Source organism: Saccoglossus kowalevskii, chromosome 16 (genome assembly GCF_978046115.1).
Source record: "Saccoglossus kowalevskii chromosome 16, keSacKowa6.1, whole genome shotgun sequence".
Lineage (NCBI taxonomy): Eukaryota > Metazoa > Hemichordata > Enteropneusta > Harrimaniidae > Saccoglossus > Saccoglossus kowalevskii.
Window position 1 is genome coordinate 22,251,624 of NC_140656.1, and position 20,243 is coordinate 22,271,866.

At 34.1% G+C, this 20,243-nt stretch overlaps 2 protein-coding genes across 3 annotated transcripts; one reads left to right on the forward strand and one right to left on the reverse strand.

Moving 5' to 3' along the window:
* Positions 1-1,020: 1,020 nt before the first annotated feature.
* Positions 1,021-9,511, reverse strand: LOC100371587 (protein phosphatase 1D-like). 2 transcript variants are annotated; one of them, XM_002738713.4, is made up of 4 exons: positions 9,134-9,511; positions 8,027-8,377; positions 4,198-4,391; positions 1,021-3,996 (listed from the first exon to the last, which is right to left on the reverse strand). In XM_002738713.4, exons 1-4 carry the CDS (start codon positions 9,429-9,431, stop codon positions 3,412-3,414), a joined length of 1,428 nt encoding a protein of 475 aa, XP_002738759.1. In that variant the 5' UTR covers positions 9,432-9,511; the 3' UTR covers positions 1,021-3,411. The 2 variants fall into 2 exon arrangements, with proteins under 2 accessions (XP_002738759.1, XP_077868766.1); XM_078012640.2 differs by lacking the exon at positions 9,134-9,511 and adding an exon at positions 8,643-8,741.
* Positions 9,512-10,425: 914 nt separating this feature from the next.
* Positions 10,426-12,946, forward strand: LOC146733754 (RNA/RNP complex-1-interacting phosphatase-like). Its single transcript, XM_085490937.1, has 3 exons — positions 10,426-10,487; positions 10,971-11,743; positions 12,828-12,946. The coding sequence occupies exons 2-3, from the start codon at positions 11,134-11,136 to the stop codon at positions 12,944-12,946; spliced, it is 729 nt and encodes a 242-aa protein (XP_085347063.1). The 5' UTR covers positions 10,426-10,487; positions 10,971-11,133.
* The last annotated feature ends 7,297 nt before the right edge of the window (positions 12,947-20,243 follow it).

Genomic DNA, 20,243 nt, shown 5'->3' on the forward strand with positions numbered 1-20,243 from the left:
TTGAACTTGAACATCTAAGCTTCTAAAGTTGATGACAATACTGACAAACTTCCTACTGCTTTCCGCCATTCCTTTTCTGATTGCCACGCTCATTTCATCAAATACTGTCAGTGAAGACAGTATTTTCCCCCCCCCCAATACTAGATAAAGATATCATTTTAGCTGAATTCTAGAAGGTTTCTTTTTTTGTTTTTGTTTAATGCGAATCGATCAATTGATGAACATATGCACAACCAGGCACCAGAGCATGACACATGTAGACATGTACTAATTACTAAAAAATGATCAGTACTGGGGAATTGTTTTCATGGAAATAAGCAGTTAAATTTTATTTGAATTTTCTTATTTGTTTGAACTTTTTATTCAGCAAAATATTAGGAATTTGCAGTGCTTTAAATTTTTCACATTTTTACTTGTTAGCTGCATCCATCCTTTATTTAAAAACAAGGCAAAATTTGATACATTGTAAAAAAAAAACTGCCAATAAACAAGCTGCTCTGTGATTGGTCGACAGGTGTTGAGTAGCCAATCAGATACAATCTTATATTAAGTAGCTTTGAATTGACTTACTCTAACCCCCTACTGTATTCTGTTATTTATCTCAATGGAATTTATTCACCATATCTATAGTTACCTGTATTAATTGTATGACTTTCTGTAATTTAGAGAAATGTACATTTAAGTTTACTCAACATTTTATGGAAGATTTTTCTTTCCCATTCATTTTAGAACCATATTTTGGAATTCTGCATCTGCGTTTTGATTCCACTATGAAACAAGGCTATGATTATTCCAGTCCATACACAAGATACTTTGTAGAAATATATTCAATATAACTATAGAATATACTGAATACTCTTTGTATTTATAAGGAGTGAACAGTGAACTTTATTACGGATTATCAACTGAATGGCATAATTTTGTTAGTTGATGGTTCAATATTACGACAGATTGTTATACCTGAAGGAGCTTGCAATGCATTCAACCACAATCCACTGATAAACACAAAGACCAATGAAGTTGATGTAAAAACATTTTATTTTCAGAGTCATATTAAAACAGACATGTACCGTTCTTACTCTGAAATAATAAAATATGTCACACATTAAAATAACTTAATAGCCAACCAAATTTAAAATAAACAATTAAGCGCAAGATGGACAAAATTACTTTAGTATTTACAAGCGCAGAACATCTAAAAAAATATCACTTGTACAAGTTACTGCTAAGGTTGTGGGGCTTTAGTACTATGTGTCATATTGAATGTTTCGAGAACTTTGAAGGATTCACCCATCAATCTTTGAGAATAAAAGTAAAAATTAAGAAGATCTGAAATGACCCCTAATATTTGGGACATCACAAAAATATCCTGTCCTAAGACACCAATGGGAAAAGTACCATCCCAACTTCATTTGTCGATGATGGTTACCGGTGTAAATTTCCACTCTTTTCCCACAATAATTTCCCATAACTATATATTTACAAGCAATTATTAAAATGTCCAACACAGCGAGAAACCAAATCACAAAATTACTTCAGTCTGTAGTACAAATTGGCAAAGATTTCAGCATGAATTTTTCTACAGTAAAAACATACTGTATTTGCTCTATTAGATGCACACCTCAAAAAAAGTGCACATAAACAAAACATTGGATTTATTTTACACTGGATTATCATTTAGACCATGGACACACTTTAATAGGTGTATGCGCTACTAATAGAGAAAATACAGTAAAGTTTTGTCACAAAGTGTAAGGTTACATTGTAATTTGAAACTGTAATTTCTGTAAAGTGTTGTTACTTTTAGAGTTTTAGTCTAGCTTCAGTGTTCAATATTTTTGCACAAAGTTCACATTCATGCTTGCTGTGTCATTTTAAAATGAAAGCTATGAATAAATTACACTTGAGTTAATGCGATAGAAAATACAGAATATCAAGCAATCTGATCATGACACCAGAATAATTTGACAAGATTTGCAACACATGTACAAAAAGATTCAACATCTATAGAAATTGCATTTTTATAATAATAATTTAACATTTGTTGGGTTAATGGCTTTTGTGGTAACATCATCTGTTCAACTTTACGTGAAATATTTCTCTTTATTGTTAATGAAAATGTATTTTTAACATTTAAATTTGTTTTCCCTTCAAAGAAGTGTTTAAAACCCTGAGAATGTTGGCTGCTTTTCAGTTTCTGAAATGGACATTATCCAGAAAATACAGCCAATCAGTGGCAAGATACAAGATGACTGAGATAAGATAAAAAGGTTCCAGTGGAACTTGGAAACATTATGAAAAAAAAAATCATTTAAACTTAAATATTTAATTTAGCAAGCTATAGATTTATATTTGGCCTATTAATGGAACTAGACAATTCATTTAAAATATGCAGGTGTGATTACAAAATGTGAAAACAAAAACAAAAAAATACTTTTTTAAAAACTCACCGAAAAAGATAAATATTATACTAGTATATATATATATATATATATATACAGCTGCAAGTGGCCGAGAACAGACCGACTACGGTAGATGAAATTCGAAAATGGCATCTGTAAAATATCCACCTATATTTACACTGATTAAAACAGTTTGAATAAAAACATTAGCACAATGCACATACATTTAAATATTTTTTGAAACTTGGTGTGAATGTGATAAGCTGATTTAGTTCATAAGTATTTCAATAAATAATAATAATCGATGAAAATGTACAGCATTGGTGTAAACACGAAACATACATCATAACTTTTTTACATGTTGACTTAATGTACATAGAACAATAAAAACATTTAGAACAGCACAATCTCAATGTTGGTTGCTTCAGAGGACTTCTTGACACATTTACGGTAATGAATTAATTATAAAAAAAATATATACATTTTTTTAATTGTTCAATTTGATATCGAAATACGGTAGGTAAGGGTGAATCAAACATTCCAAACAGGGAGGAGGGTTATTTCATATACACTTTTGGGAAATACAACAGAGCATAAAATACTAAAACACAGGCTCTGACAATACAATGCTTTTAAATAGATGAGCACTTTTTCAACATTGATATAGTACATGCACAAAATCGTCATTTTTGACATTTTAATAGAAATACATTGAAAAAGAATCTGGAATGTTGGTGACAATATTTCTACCTACCCGGGGAAATTGCTATAGTGGAGATGCACAAGAATAAAAGAGTCATACATGGTGCACATACATGATAACTATAAAGAGCATACTCTTCATTGCACTCTGAGAAGAGATTACATTCCCTGAAACAAAAATAAAAAGCCAACAGTGATCAGATGCATTGTAATTATGGAACAAATAATTGTAATTTAAAAAAAAATATTCTCTTCAGGAAAGCTTACACAAGAGGCAGTAAAATACTATTAATTCATTAAAATTAAACTATCTAAATGACAGTGAGGTACTGTGGTTTATCTTTTTTGGCCCTGATGATGATGATGATGAAGGTGACGATGCCAGAGTAGACGAGCCTCCCTGTCTATTGACCATGAAAGTATTCTGTAGAGAATGTCTCCGTGGCGATGTTCTATCGCCTGTAATTAGGATTGGATTTGCAAAATTAGCCACCCCAGGATGGGATTTCAAACTTCCTGGTATTGCCTTGCTGCTAGACGATGAAGAGTTGTTTTCCTTGTGATTTGTTTTTAGTTTTTTACTGAAGCCTGTGCTCTCTTTAAGAGCGGCCTCAACAGCTTGTCTTTTCACCGAAACAAATGTGTCTCTGTTTGTGATCGCCTTGTGTCTAAGTAGGGCCGGTTTGCCGGGAACACAATCCGGCTCCTTTTTAATTGGCTCGTCTTCCTCTTCGACCTCAGAGACTGTTGCCGAATCATCGTCATTGCCCTCGGGATGCTCGGTAAATATGACGATCACTGAAGTGTTATCTGCACGCATCATTCTTGAACGCCACTTTTCCAATGCTCTTGTAACCAATCGATGAGAGACGTGTCCCAGCCACGGTTTATGCTGAAATACAATAAAACACATTAATATCCTGCGATTAATTGAACTATAAATTAAAACAAATGCTATCCCCCTTTCACCTTGAGTAATAGCGCCTATCAAAATTCAGAACACAATGGAATAAAAACAATATTTTGTGAAACAAGTTAAGAAAGTTCTTGGCATTTGCAGTTAAGAAGCAGCACCGATAAAATGTGTACATACGTTTGGACTCTTCCTTTCACGTTCACAGTGATCTACAAAATCGGCAGCTTCCTGTGGCGATACCATGTTCCAGAGACCATCGCTGGCAAGCACCAGAAACTTGTGGTAGTTCGGATTGATGCGATGGACTGATATATCAGGCTCTGGCGACACAAGAAATTCACCACGATAAAAATCATAACTCCACAGATCACCTGTTGTAAAACAAAAAAATTACAATTATGTTTAAAAAAACAAGTCATTGAAAATGACACAGTCCCCGTTAAATTTTTGAAAGTTCTCTTTGTGCTCGTCATATTAAAGCGGAGGGGTTGTCGCGGGCGTGTCCTTGAAACTTGAGTTCCTAGTGGCGTATACAACAGATTGTTTATTTACATCAAAACACGTGTTCCGTGTAGTAGTAATATGGCCAAAAAAAACAAAAAACAACCGTTATTCGGCCATCTTTGATCTGATTATGAAACACTGATATGTATGATGTATGTGCCAAATACGAATGAAAATGGTACATAAATTGTGGAAATATAGTAAGGCCAAAAAGTCAGATGGCTGTCAATCGGCCATCCTTGACCAGATATTGAAACAAATTGTCACGGACATGCATCCTAACATAAAGTACATGTATGTGCCAAATTTGCAATGAAAACTGACAGAGCACGTCCAAGATACCGCATAAAAAAAACAAAAAAACAAGATGCCTGTCAGTCGACCATCTTTGATCCAATTGCGAAATAAATCGTCATGGAAATGTATCCTAACAAGTATAATCTATGTACCAAGTTTGAATGACAACTGACAAAGCATGTCCAAAATACAACATTTTCAAAAAACAAGATGGCTGCCAGTCGGGCATTTTGAATTGAATCGCTAAACCACTGCATGTGCATATGTCCCACATAAGGTACTAGGCACATGCAAAGAAGGAACGGAATCGGTCCACAGGATTCTGAAATATTACTATTGACAGACTGGCGCACGAACGGACGGACGGACAGACTCAGGAACTCACGGACGGTCGGGGACATGTATCCTAACATGTATGATCGATGTACTAAATTTGAATGAAAACTGACAAAGCATGTCCAAAATACGACATTTTAAAAAAACAAGATGGCTGCCAGTCGGCCACTTTGAATCAAATCGCTGAAACTCTGCATGTGCATATGTCCCACATAAAGTACTAGACACATGCAAAGAATGAACGGAATCGGTCCAAGGGATTCTGAGATATGACTCCGGACGGACGGACGCGGACCGAATTACAAGTCCTCGTTTTCAGACTCTGTCCGAACACTTACAGGGACTAATTAATATGGTCAAAGGTACATTTCCCATAATTTTCTTCACATATTTCAAATTTATAGTTCAATGCATATAGTAAATTACTTTATTTTCACTTAATATTTTTTTTTGCTATTTTTCTGAAAGAAAATAAATTCCAGCCAATTTTCATATATTTTCCTTGTTTACTATATTTTACATTAAGAGTCAGAGACACTTCATACAAAACAGACAAAATGTTTATTCAGCAAGAACTAATTCCAGCTAAAATAAAGTATTTCACAGCACTAGACATAAATGGTCAAGCCCCACTAGATGAATTACTAGAAATTTTCATTTTGTAAGACTATGTATCAATCATCTCAGGGCTCAGAATTAACAGAAGCCTAAGACACACAGACCATACATTCTTGTAGCAGAGATATCATACATGTATTTGGTTATTACATAAGTACCAAGAACAGTATTGGTCATTCAAGAAAAAAAAATGATCAATTTATTTTGCTAAAGAGACTTTAAAATGTATCTATGAATTACAAATTTTTAAACTTTTCACAACTAGACAAAATTCTATTTCAATTTTCAGTTTTTTTAGTGTCTCAAACTTCTGAAGGAAAGTGCAGACTATAAACGAAAAGTGGGAACTAGTGGTGAAACGGATAATGTCTAGATCTGCCTCTAATAAACAGCCAGTGCTCGGGTAGTAAGCATTTTTCAGTGAAATGAAGACACGACAGTGGACATAAAACCACTGCATGTAGAGTCAAATGTCAAGAAAGCCTACCATGTACTGTTCATTTCTATGACATGTACCAATACTTGTATACAAAACACACTTGAATATGACAGAGAAAAACCATTAACTGAATTTGTTTATGAAAAAAATAAACAAAGATTATAATGACAGATGCTAAACTGGTGTATTTAGGCACACCCCAACACAGTTGCAGGCAAAACATGTTACCACAAGAATTTAATTCAAGGCTGCATTTCTATTGTGGTACATTATGCAATGAATGAATGCCTAAGTAAATACCTGATGTAGACGATACATTTAACACAACACAAGTTGAATATGTACAAGTATCTGTATATTGATAGAGGTACATTAAGGATGTGATACTCTATGGTACTTTCTTAATACATGTATTATCCATTCAGCCCCCCCCCCCACCATTTATACAAAGAGGGACATTTTCCCTCATTTTAAATGAAAGGTATCAGTCATATCATGTTTGCATTTATCACTGCTTGTTCAAGAACAGTATTTTTTTCATTCCGGATCAATTTTCTATGACTTCAATTTAAATAACCAACATTTGTACTTTTCTGAAATGTACATTGTTTATCATAATGACAATATTTTTAGTTTTATCTTTGAAGGGCTTCTGCTTAAAAAATAATTGATTAGAATTTATTTTGTTGTAGACTTCATCAATAATTTAAATTGTTATTGTAATTTGAGAAATATTTAAGAATTGTATTTTATTTCATTTTAAAATTGAGTTAATGTAAATAATTAATTCAGATAATTTAATACTAATAATCAATTCAAAAATCTAACTTATAATTTTCATTTTTTGTATTTTTACAATTACAAGACCGTATATGGTACAGTATTAAGTTTTGAATATGTGTAAAAATAAGGTGTATATCCAAGCTTGTTTCTACCGAAACCATGAATTCAGTCTCTTTTCCTTTCAGCATCACGCTCAAAACTGTGGGAAAATTCAGTAAAAAGAAATAAAGACTGATATTATGTTGTGAATGATTACAACAAATTTCAGAGATTTCTGAATGTAATTGACTTTCACTACTAATAGTAATAGATGTGGTTGGTTAGTATTAGGTCCTATTCTGACAGCCATTTTAAACTGAAAACATGCAAAACTGGAGTTCATATTAATTAAAATGGCCGCCAGTCACACATGATACTTTAGCGAAATTAAGGTAATCTCTGTGCAAAAGTATGTAATCTATAATTTTCTACAAAAAAATTAAATTATTTATATAAATTTTTACTTCTAATGCTGTCTGTTATCAAAGAAACTGCTTCACCACTGGTCATAGCATTGTACCATGACCCATGACATTGACTCATTTGCATAACAAAGACAGCTCAATGTTACTGAACAAGGAAGCCATTCCTATCTCAAACTTGCATATGCATCTATTTTTACCTCTGGGAATGACCTTAATGTCACATCCGACACTTGGGGAGATTAACAATGCTCCAGGCTATAACTGTAATGAGAGTGGGAAGACTCATGTTCTAGGATCTTTTTTTTTTTATTTCGCAATAAATAATGGTAACTTTTTTAATATTCATTTCATTCACAGAATCCCCAATATATGTATTACAAGAAAGTTCTTGGTGAGATACAACTATGTCTACCAACTTTAAAAAAAAAATCATCACATTTTCATTTATAGAATTTTGAAAGAAACTTTGGTGTGGTAAATGAACAAGAAATAATGCAAGGCTGAACATGAAATGTTTTCAATGCTTATAAACAATATATGAAATTGTGAAACAGTTAACCCTTACCTAAAGATCGTGCCACTGCCAAGAAAGGTATATGATCAATTTTAGTACTTCGTCTTATTGGTCCACTATGCGACAGCCTCGGTCGCTTCCACACAACACGCTGAACGCCAGATTTATTTACAACTCTGCCTCCTAATCTTTCTATTCTTTTTCTCTCCTTTGGCGACTCAGGTTTATGATCGGACGTTAACGGCACTCCACGCAGCCTGTCTTTATTCGGCTCCTTTAAAGCCAAAGTAACGCCAGAATCGCCAACATGTGCCACAAACATGCGCACACCTCGAATAATCACAGCACTGACAGTTGTACCAGCAGTGCTAGGAAGACCGGACAATGACTTGGGCCACTTAGCTGTGAATTTAAAAAAGAAAAGAAAAGAAAAATTAGACTTGTTATCACTGCAAAAGGATAGAGCTTGTTAATTTGCATTGCGACAGGTGTTAAAAACAGATGTGCACCCACAATGAACATGCAGAGTACAGGCCATGATGAAACAATTGTTGAATCTGGCCAATATTTCTAATTTACAGTTGAAAAATCAACCAGAAACTTTCTTGAATATTCACTTTGAAAGCGTTATACGACAAAGCGTGAGTGGCAATGGGTTTACAATTACCTCCCATGATGTAGAAAATATAAAGGCACCACAGCACAGCTAAATGTCACACGCTGGGACCACGAACAAATTATTTAACGATCTAACAAGATAGTCGTTTACATCGTTCGTTTTGGGATATTTTCTAACACATGTAATGTTTTCAGTAGGTCCATCAATCACAGTCCGGAAAAAAATCTTGATTCGTGACTGTAAACAAAACTAGTCGGCCCTGATCAATGGTGTACAACTCTGTAAATCGAGCCCGATTGAGGTCGCATTGGATATGCAATGCATTGGATATGATTACGGTTTCCATAATAAGTATCATTTCTTTCAATGTTCCGAGGAACGAAATTTAGTCTATACGCAAATGTCATGGGTAAACTGACATCACGTCGTGAGTTTTATTGTCCGGGGGTCGGGTTCGAGGCCATGACTGGTGATATACCGATTTTAACCGCCAAAATCAAAGGCAATACAAAACCGCACACAGGGTAGAAAATACTCACGCAGCTGTTTCCACATAGCATTGTGCGTCACCAGGAATCCTTGTCTAATCGCACGGACAACCGCGTCCGGATCTTTACTATAAAATCCTTTTTGTTTCTTGATGTTTTCCCATAGGTGTTCCCGGGCGAACATCGCAGCCTCGCGCCCACCGTGCCCATCGTAAATGGCGAAAAAAGCTACTTCTTTGTTGATATCTCGCTCAAATATGATGGAAGTCAGGTCCTCCATGTACTTGCGACCACCTTGGTTGGCTTCGGCGGTAACCCTGAGATCTAAACACGGTACGGGCTGAGGCATTTTGTAACTGTAGGTCCCAAGATCGTATGTACTCGCCGCGAATGTTGACAACAATGAAACGAATCAAGGATTTGGATCGTGTATGAACACGATATATAAAGAGATCGTTGATTGGTTAATATCAAAGATGATGACCTATGACACGTGGATATCTGACTGACATTTCTCGCACTCTGATGTTGAGGGCGCTTTGATCAGGACCATAGTTCTTCGACTGTGTACACATGCTGCTGATAGATACAGCGGAAGGTTTTTGGAGATTGTGGACCATTTAAAGATATACATTCTAAGTTAAAGGCCAAACAACACTCCGGAATAACGGCAAGGATAAATCTGTCCAATTCAAGGTATCTCAATCTAAAAAAAGAAAACAAGTATGTGCCAGCTTCAGAAAGCTATGACGGGAAGACACTCGAATTTATATCATTACGGATGTAGTCATGCATTTATTTGATATTACTTGGAAGAAAAAATACGTCAACCATTTCTTAGAATTACAGTGAAATCCACCAAGATGTTGAAATTACTCTGGATGTTAAAATTAGAACAAAGTCCCTCCAGCTGAAAAAGGGACTGTGATTACAACAACTGATTACCTACCTTGTTTCAAAATATTGTCCATCACTGACAGACGTTTTGTCTACAGTCCAGACGTACTTACATTATTTTTATGTGTAAATAAATATGCTGGCACCGAAGAGATAGTCATTAGCTAATCATAATATTGTAGTAAGTACATGTAACCATTTTCAACAGTTTTTATATAATAAATTATAGAAATTTAACTTTCAAATATATTAAACAGTTCCCATGGGCATCTTTCGCGTAAATATTTGTTTACAATTTATCGACCTTTTATAATTGGCTTTGCGATCCCACCACCAGTTAGATATACTGTCACAGCATTTTTTTAACAAATCCAAAATCACACTGGTTAATTTTTTTTTATTTTTCCTAGCTTTAAAATACTGTGCGTATTCATGTAAGATGACATGAAAATTGCTACAAACAAAAACAGAAGATCCATTCTGGGGTTGAACTATTGCCAAATTTCAGGTAGTTTAAACTTATCTATGCAGTAGTCGGTCCGATACAAAATGAACTTTATGAACTTTTGATACATGTATCAATATGAATTCAGACCAGCAGTTAGATAGATTATTAGAGATGATGGGGAAAACAACATCACTAGTAACCAAGGAGATGAGGAGCTGCATTCCAAAAAGATAATTTATATATAGTGCATATGAATATGAAATCATTTTTTCAACCAACTTTTAATTCAATAATTTGGGTTTGATTGCTTTATCTTTTGCTTCTTCTCATATATTATCATATATTATTGTCCTAGTGTTCAAAATACACGTATTGTATTTGCTTGATTAGGAGCAGATCTCCAATAAAAATCCAATAATTACATTAATTATTGGTTACTAGGTCATTCAACTATGACTTGTATTGACCATAGGCACACCTCTGCTATTTAGTTTAGTTGAAATGTTCACAGTTCATCATCATCTGTTTTTATTCTGCACACAGATTTTCTAAAAGACCAGCAACTATCATTCATTTGTGAGTGAGCACCAAGACAGCCTCTACACACTTGCGTGAAAATCAGACTTGCATGTTGGTTATTGTTTGGATATAAATATACCACATCTTCTGCTTAGACTACTTGTACAACAGTCTAATGAAATAAAATATGCCAAAGCGAAAAAATAAAGTGCCAGATCGCTGGGAGAAATATGAACCATTTGGCACACCACTAGAGATTAAAGAAAATGCACAAATACTGGCTTTCAAAGTACCACTGTGTGATGCATTTTCTCGTAAACTTAAGGAAGCCAAACCTTTCAGTCTTCAAGATTTGTTTAGAGATGTGAAAAACTTAGCTTTAGTCATTGACCTTACCAATACAGATCGTTACTACAACAAGAAAGATATAACAGATAAGGATGTTGCAATTGACGGCAAAAATATCAAAGTTCAGTATAAGAAAATTAAGATTCCAGGCAAAAGGCTTCCATCAGAAGAGTCTGTAACGATTTTTAAAGAGACTGTTAGCAAGTTTCTTGAAGTTACTCAATCCAAGAGTTCTGTAATTATCGGTGTTCATTGTACGCACGGTCTCAATAGAACTGGATACATGGTTTGCAGATACTTGATAGACTGTTTAAAATATGAACCAGATGAGGCCATTAAAACCTTTAATGATATGCGACACCATGAAATGGAGAGGTACTGTGATGATTTAAGACAGATGCCATTGAAGACCCATGTTCAACAACACAGTGCTGCATATAATGGTCAAGGTATGTTTGAAAATAGATGGTGAATTCTTGTTTGAAGCTGTAAACTATGATGTTATCATGAGAATACCGCAAAATATGCATGAAGGCAGTACGATGATCACATCAACCGACGTGTGGATTGAACCCATACTGCATACTTTGCGATATTCTCACATTAATATTATACATCTTTTCCCACTTGAGATTGACTGCAATGACAGCAACAAAAAATAACGTTTTGCGAACATTTGCGAACAAGTGACGGGACACTTATAGGGCTTCTGCGTTCAATCTAAACAAAGGAAAGTGTTCGAATGTGACAACAATAAAATCTTGAGAAAGTGTCAATGTTGGTGACATAGTTTACAATAGATAATTTGAATGTTTGAACGAGTGATGATATGTTTTAGAACAAGTGTTGATACAGCATTTTATGAAGTGACAGTTTACAGCGGGATATATTGTCTTCAGTGCTAGAGGACAATGACAATTTAAGCGATCTATTCAGGCTTTCAAGGTCACATGGCTGCAATCAAAATTAAGTGTGTTGCTGGTGATTTTTGTCAGTCATATGTTAATTCCGCTATTGATCTAACCACTGATACTGTTTTTTTCAGTATCAGTGTTGAGCAACTTTAGCAACAAATCAAAGTTCCTGGCAGTTCCATGCATTCCAACATCCACTCCAAATGATCACTTTTTCATTCAAATCTATTGTAATCTAATCCTTATTATTGTTAAAATAAATTGAACACGTTTTGCTACAGCGAACTAAAGTGACAATAAAACTCAAATACACTGTAATATGTTAACCATGTACAGTACTGCAGTGGCTAATCCAGGGTGTTTATTGGGTTACAAAAGATTTGTATGAAAATGATAACAATTATGTCCAGGATAACTGTGTATTTGTTTCCAATTGTGTATAATATAAAGTAACAAATTTAGTGCAGTCTAGTGTTGGCAAGTCTGGCATGTATATTTTAGAATTATCAAGGATTTTATTTCGACTCTGTATTCCTGCATAATCAATCGTGTTACAAAACACACTGCTGCCGTCTCACATAGCAAAAACACTCAACCAGTGTCACTTGACATTTTCCAGAGAACGTTAAACCTGCAAGACCAGACAGTGCTAAAGGAGATTGCAAATCAAGAAATACACCAGAATCATCACCTCAAAATGAAGACAATCATTGTTCATATCAAGGTAAAAATAACTAGTTTGTCCATACCGTGATCGATGTTTGTAAAATACTTGGTATCCATACCATCAGTGTTTGTAAAATACTTGGTGTCCATACCATCAGTGTTTGTAAAATACTTTGTGTCCATACCATCAGTGTTTATAAAATACTTTGTATCCATACCATCAGTGTTTATAAAATACTTTGTATCCATACCATCAGTGTTTATAAAATACTTGGTGTCCATACCATCAGTGTTTGTAAAATACTTTGTATCCATACCATCAGTGTTTATAAAATACTTGGTATCCATACCATCAGTGTTTATAAAATACTTGGTATCCATACCATCAGTGTTTGTAAAATACTTGGTGTCCATACCATCAGTGTTTATAAAATACTTGGTATCCATACCATCAGTGTTTATAAAATACTTGGTGTCCATACCATCAGTGTTTATAAAATACTTGGTATCCATACCATCAGTGTTTATAAAATACTTGGTATCCATACCATCAGTGTTTATAAAATACTTGGTATCCATACCATCAGTGTTTATAAAATACTTTGTATCCATACCATCAGTGTTTGTAAAATACTTGGTGTCCATACCATCAGTGTTTGTAAAATACTTGGTATCCATACCATCAGTGTTTATAAAATACTTGGTATCCATTCCATCAGTGTTTGTAAAATACTTGGTGTCCATTCCATCAGTGTTTGTAAAATACTCTGTATCCATACCATCAGTGTTTATAAAATACTTGGTATCCATTCCATCAGTGTTTGTAAAATACTTGGTATCCATACCATCAGTGTTTATAAAATACTTGGTATCCATACCATCAGTGTTTATAAATAACTTGGTGTCCATACCATCAGTGTTTGTAAAATACTTGGTATCCATACCATCAGTGTTTATAAAATACTTGGTTTCCATACCATCAGTGTTTGTAAAATACTCTGTATCCATACCATCAGTGTTTATAAAATACTTGGTATCCATACCATCAGTGTTTGTAAAATACTTGGTGTCCATACCATCAGTGTTTGTAAAATACTTGGTATCCATACCATCAGTGTTTATAAAATACTTGGTATCCATACCATCAGTGTTTATAAATAACTTGGTGTCCATACCATCAGTGTTTGTAAAATACTCTGTATCCATACCATCAGTGTTTATAAAATACTTGGTATCCATTCCATCAGTGTTTGTAAAATACTTGGTATCCATACCATCAGTGTTTATAAAATACTTGGTATCCATTCCATCAGTGTTTATAAAATACTTGGTATCCATACCATCAGTGTTTATAAAATACTTGGTATCCATACCATCAGTGTTTATAAAATACTTTGTATCCATACCATCAGTGTTTGTAAAATACTTGGTGTCCATACCATCAGTGTTTGTAAAATACTTGGTATCCATACCATCAGTGTTTATAAAATACTTGGTATCCATTCCATCAGTGTTTGTAAAATACTTGGTGTCCATTCCATCAGTGTTTGTAAAATACTCTGTATCCATACCATCAGTGTTTATAAAATACTTGGTATCCATTCCATCAGTGTTTGTAAAATACTTGGTATCCATACCATCAGTGTTTATAAAATACTTGGTATCCATACCATCAGTGTTTATAAAATACTTGGTATCCATACCATCAGTGTTTATAAAATACTTGGTATCCATTCCATCAGTGTTTATAAAATACTTGGTATCCATACCATCAGTGTTTATAAAATACTTGGTATCCATACCATCAGTGTTTATAAAATACTTGGTGTCCATACCATCAGTGTTTGTAAAATACTCTGTAACCATACCATCAGTGTTTATAAAATACTTGGTATCCATTCCATCAGTGTTTGTAAAATACTTGGTATCCATACCATCAGTGTTTATAAAATACTTGGTATCCATACCATCAGTGTTTATAAAATACTTGGTATCCATACCATCAGTGTTTATAAAATACTTGGTATCCATACCATCAGTGGTTATAAAATACTTGGTATCCATACCATCAGTGGTTATAAAATACTTGGTATCCATACCATCAGTGTTTATAAAATACTATACTTGGTGTCCATACCATCAGTGTTTGTAAAATACTTGGTATCCATACCATCAGTGTTTATAAAATACTTGGTATCCATACCATCAGTGTTTGTAAAATACTTGGTGTCCATACCATCAGTGTTTGTAAAATACTTGGTATCCATACCATCAGTGTTTATAAAATACCGGGTACTTGGTATCCATGCCATCAGTGTTTGTAAAATACTTGGTATCCATACCATCAGTGTTTATAAAATACTTGGTATCCATACCATCAGTGTTTATAAAATACTTGGTGTCCATACCATCAGTGTTTGTAAAATACTTGGTGTCCATACCATCAGTGTTTATAAAATACTTGGTATCCATACCATCAGTGTTTATTTAAAATACTTGGTATCCATACCATCAGTGTTTGTAAAATACTTGGTATCCATACCATCAGTGTTTATAAAATACTTGGTATCCATACCATCAGTGTTTATAAAATACTTGGTATCCATACCATCAGTGTTTATAAAATACTTGGTATCCATACCATCAGTGTTTGTAAAATACTTGGTATCCATACCATCAGTGTTTATAAAATACTTGGTATCCATACCATCAGTGTTTATAAAATACTTGGTGTCCATACCATCAATGTTTGTAAAATACTTGGTGTCCATACCATCAGTGTTTATAAAATACTTGGTATCCATACCATCAGTGTTTATTTAAAATACTTGGTATCCATACCATCAGTGTTTGTAAAATACTTGGTATCCATACCATCAGTGTTTATAAAATACTTGGTATCCATACCATCAGTGTTTGTAAAATACTTGGTATCCATACCATCAGTGTTTATAAAATACTTGGTATCCATACCATCAGTGGTTATAAAATACTTGGTATCCATACCATCAGTGTTTATAAAATACTTGGTGTCCATACCATCAGTGTTTATAAAATACTTGGTATCCATACCATCAGTGTTTGTAAAATACTTGGTATCCATACCATCAGTGTTTATAAAATACTTGGTATCCATACCATCAGTGTTTATAAAATACTTGGTATCCATACCATCAGTGTTTGTAAAATACTTGGTATCCATACCATCAGTGTTTGTAAAATACTTGGTGTCCATATCATCAGTGTTTATAAAATACTTGGTGTCCATACCATCAGTGTTTGTAAAATACTTGGTGTCCATACCATCAGTGTTTATAAAATACTTGGTATCCATACCATCAGTGTTTATAAAATACTTGGTATCCATACCATCAGTGTTTATAAAATACTTGGTATTCATACCATCAGTGTTTGTAAAATACTTGGTATCCATACCATCAGTGTTTATAAAATACTTGGTATCCATACCATCAGTGTTTATAAAATACTTGGTATCCATACCATCAGTGTTTATAAAATACTTGGTGTCCATACCATCAGTGTTTATAAAATACTTGGTATCCATACCATCAGTGTTTATAAAATACTTAGTATCCATACCATCAGTGTTTATAAAATACTTGGTATCCATACCATCAGTGTTTGTAAAATACTTGGTATCCATACCATCAGTGTTTATAAAATACTTGGTATCCATACCATCAGTGTTTGTAAAATACTTGGTATCCATACCATCAGTGTTTATAAAATACTTGGTATCCATACCATCAGTGTTTGTAAAATACTTGGTATCCATACCATCAGTGTTTATAAAATACTTGGTATCCATACCATCAGTGTTTATAAAATACTTGGTATCCATACCATCAGTGTTTGTAAAATACTTGGTATCCATACCATCAGTGTTTATAAAATACTTGGTATCCATACCATCAGTGTTTGTAAAATACTTGGTATCCATACCATCAGTGTTTATAAAATACTTGGTATCCATACCATCAGTGTTTATAAAATACTTGGTATCCATACCATCAGTGTTTATAAAATACTTGGTGTCCATACCATCAGTGTTTATAAAATACTTGGTATCCATACCATCAGTGTTTATAAAATACTTAGTATCCATACCATCAGTGTTTATAAAATACTTGGTATCCATACCATCAGTGTTTGTAAAATACTTGGTATCCATACCATCAGTGTTTATAAAATACTTGGTATCCATACCATCAGTGTTTGTAAAATACTTGGTATCCATACCATCAGTGTTTATAAAATACTTGGTATCCATACCATCAGTGTTTGTAAAATACTTGGTGTCCATACCATCAGTGTTTGTAAAATACTTGGTATCCATACCATCAGTGTTTGTAAAATACTTGGTATCCATACCATCAGTGTTTGTAAAATACTTGGTATCCATACCATCAGTGTTTGTAAAATGTATAAACTAATCAGATTTGAGCATTATCCTAGGGCATCTATGTACCAAGTTTCATTAAAATCTGATTATTGGTTCTTAAGATATCAGTGGAACAGACACACGCACACAGATACACTAACCCCTAAAACTCCCTTTGTGTTCTTTGCACACGGGGAGTCAAAAAATGATATACAATTTAGTGAGTTTCCAGGGGTATACTATTTTGCAATTACCGTATATACAATAGGAACTTATCTCCCGCAATGCATTGCATATATGTGCAATAACATGCTCAGTAGTACAAAATTGAAATTTGGCTTAAACTATCTTAATTATTTGTTGATTTATTTGTCCCCGTACGAACGAAGTCCGAACACGGGGACTTATAATTCGGTCTCCGTCCGTCCATGTGTGCGTCCGTCCGGAGTCATATCTCAGAATCCCTTGGACCGATTCCATTCATTCTTTGCATGTGCCTAGTACTTTATGTGGGACATATGCACATGCAGTGGTTTTGCGATTCGATTCAAAATGGCCGACTGGCAGCCATCTTGTTTTTTGAAAATGTTGTATTTTGGACATGCTTTGTCAGTTTTCATTCAAATTTACCGGTAGTACATATATCATACATGTTAGGATACATGTCCCCGACCGTCCGTGAGTTCCTGAGTCTGTCCGTCCGTTCGTGCGTCAGTCTGTCCAGTCATATTTCAGAATCCTGTGGACCGTTTCCGTTCATTCTTTGCATGTGCCTAGTACCTTATGTGGGACATATGCACATGCAGTGGTTTAGCAATTCGATTCAAAATGGCGACTGGCAGCCATCTTGTTTTTTGAAAATGTTGTAATAATTGAGCTGCATGTCAGAGGTTGCATCATTTTTTTGTGCCATTAGACAGTTACCGGTTATCTTTCAAAAGAAAATAATTGTATTACTTTGTTTCACTTTATCCAGATCATATTCTACTGTGAACTACAATTACCAATGAACTATCTCGATACCAATGGGCTACACTACATAAAGCATTGCAGAATTGTATTGACCAGCAGGCTATTCAAGAAATTTACTTGGAATCCACGATTTAATCCTACCAAAACGACTTGCAAGTTAAACAACTAACACACACAAGAAAGTCAAGTTACTGTAACAGTTTAAAAATACTTTATTGGCATACATGTAACGAGAGCTCACCTTATCCAACCTAAGCTGCAGTACACAGAATATATAGCAATTACATAACAATAGGCAATAGACACTCTGCATGGCATCACTGTGAGCAGCCAGACATGAAAAGGTAGGAAACTAACACGGCACTGCAGGCAGGAGAGGAAAAAATTGCTCCAAATTGGATGGATTGGTGGGATCTAATCCTTGACTTCAACGTTGACAGATTGTAGCAGAAAAACGTCTTGAACTTGCATATCAGCTGATGTGTTTAACCCAGTGTTTATTGTTTTTTAAAGTCATATCATGTTCATATGCTAATAGGAGATTTCCTGTACACCGTAAGATTCTGCACAATACGTGAATCAAACATTTGCCATGAAAAATCAAATGATTTATGAATTTCGTTTTTTTTTTCTAGTTCAATGTTGAAATGACCATCCTTCAGAGAGGAATATACCATCGTGATATTTTTATTTCATCAAAATTGACCATCAAAAATGTTTACAGCACATTTTTATGCGTGGAAATATAAAAAAAAATGTTTTGCTTGTGTTGAATCCAACTAACCCCTTTGTCCTGTTTTGACATTTGGTTTCACGCATATAATGCAGGTTTTCTCAGCGAATGCAAAAAGCTCTATTAAGCACCACACTACTATAGTAGATAATTTCATGTACTGTGTTTGGTGAAAGAGCAATTTTAATTTTATTTGATCTGAAGATTTTAGAAAGTTATCTGTAATTTATTTATTTTTATTTTTGTGGAGGCCATGCAGGGTCTGCAAAATTGTAATTTTAATGAATTTTATAGCTGCTTTATATTTTCATTTTTAGGAAAACAATCAGAGAATCAATTATATGACAGACTTGGGTTATTTAACTGATGACAGAGATGATGCCACTTCTGAATCAGCTTATTTTAATAATATTATTAAAAACTGTTTAATAATTTATTGCCTCCTTAGAAATAGTTTCCATTGGTTGAGAGCAATCAAATATTTAATAGTGATAAAATACAATGTCCGCCATTGCCATTTCTGATTTTAAATATTATTCATAAATATTTACTAGATTGTTTTATTATTATGTCTTCCCTCTTGAACTCATAATATATTTAAATATCTGGACATAACTTTTTAATTTATCTGGAATTATTTAATAACTTTCTGTATGGTACCCAAGACATTCCATGAAGAAAATTTCTTCAGTTTAAAGGGTGGTGGTCGTAGGGTAGGGTAGGGTAGGGTAGGGTAGGGTAGGGTAGGGTAGGGTAAGGTAGGGTAGTGTAGTGTAGTGTAGTGCTTTATTACATCCTTAATGAAATCTGACATTTCAGTTTTGGTAGTTGCTGTATTAAAGCTTATTAAAATAAACTACACATACAGTACAATAATAGATTTCAAATAAACAACAACTAAATCACACTGAAAATATAGCATATGGGTCATTTGTGTTGATAAACATTGATTTTCCAACAATCCAATGAGCTTTTCTAATGGAAATCACAAGTATGAGGTTTGACCTGGGCTACCTGCACTAATTACCATCGATGACTTCATCGATACTTTCCAATACTGTCTTTGTACAAATCTTGAATCACAGAAAAAATATGACATGCAAACTATAACCCAATATGTATGATCACCATACCAACATTGATCCAAATAGGCCTAGTCATCTCTAAGAAACGGCTCCAGACATGTAAAAAATGATGATTTAACGTCCTCTAATTTTTTTCTGCGAACAATGTATACAGGTGTGTCTGCCCTTCTCTATTTC

Excerpts from the sequence above, each read along its gene's own strand:
- LOC100371587 (XM_002738713.4), bottom strand. The coding sequence starts at position 9,431 with ATGCCTCAGCCCGTACCGTGTTTAGATCTCAGGGTTACCGCCGAAGCC. Across the intron at positions 4,392-8,026 it reads GGCAGTGGCACGATCTTTAG|GTGATCTGTGGAGTTATGAT; the intron begins GTAAGGGTTAAC and ends GTTTTACAACAG. Across the intron at positions 3,997-4,197 it reads GTGAAAGGAAGAGTCCAAAC|CATAAACCGTGGCTGGGACA; the intron begins GTATGTACACAT and ends ATTGTATTTCAG.
- LOC146733754 (XM_085490937.1), top strand. The coding sequence starts at position 11,134 with ATGCCAAAGCGAAAAAATAAAGTGCCAGATCGCTGGGAGAAATATGAA. Across the intron at positions 11,744-12,827 it reads TGCTGCATATAATGGTCAAG|AGAACGTTAAACCTGCAAGA; the intron begins GTATGTTTGAAA and ends GACATTTTCCAG.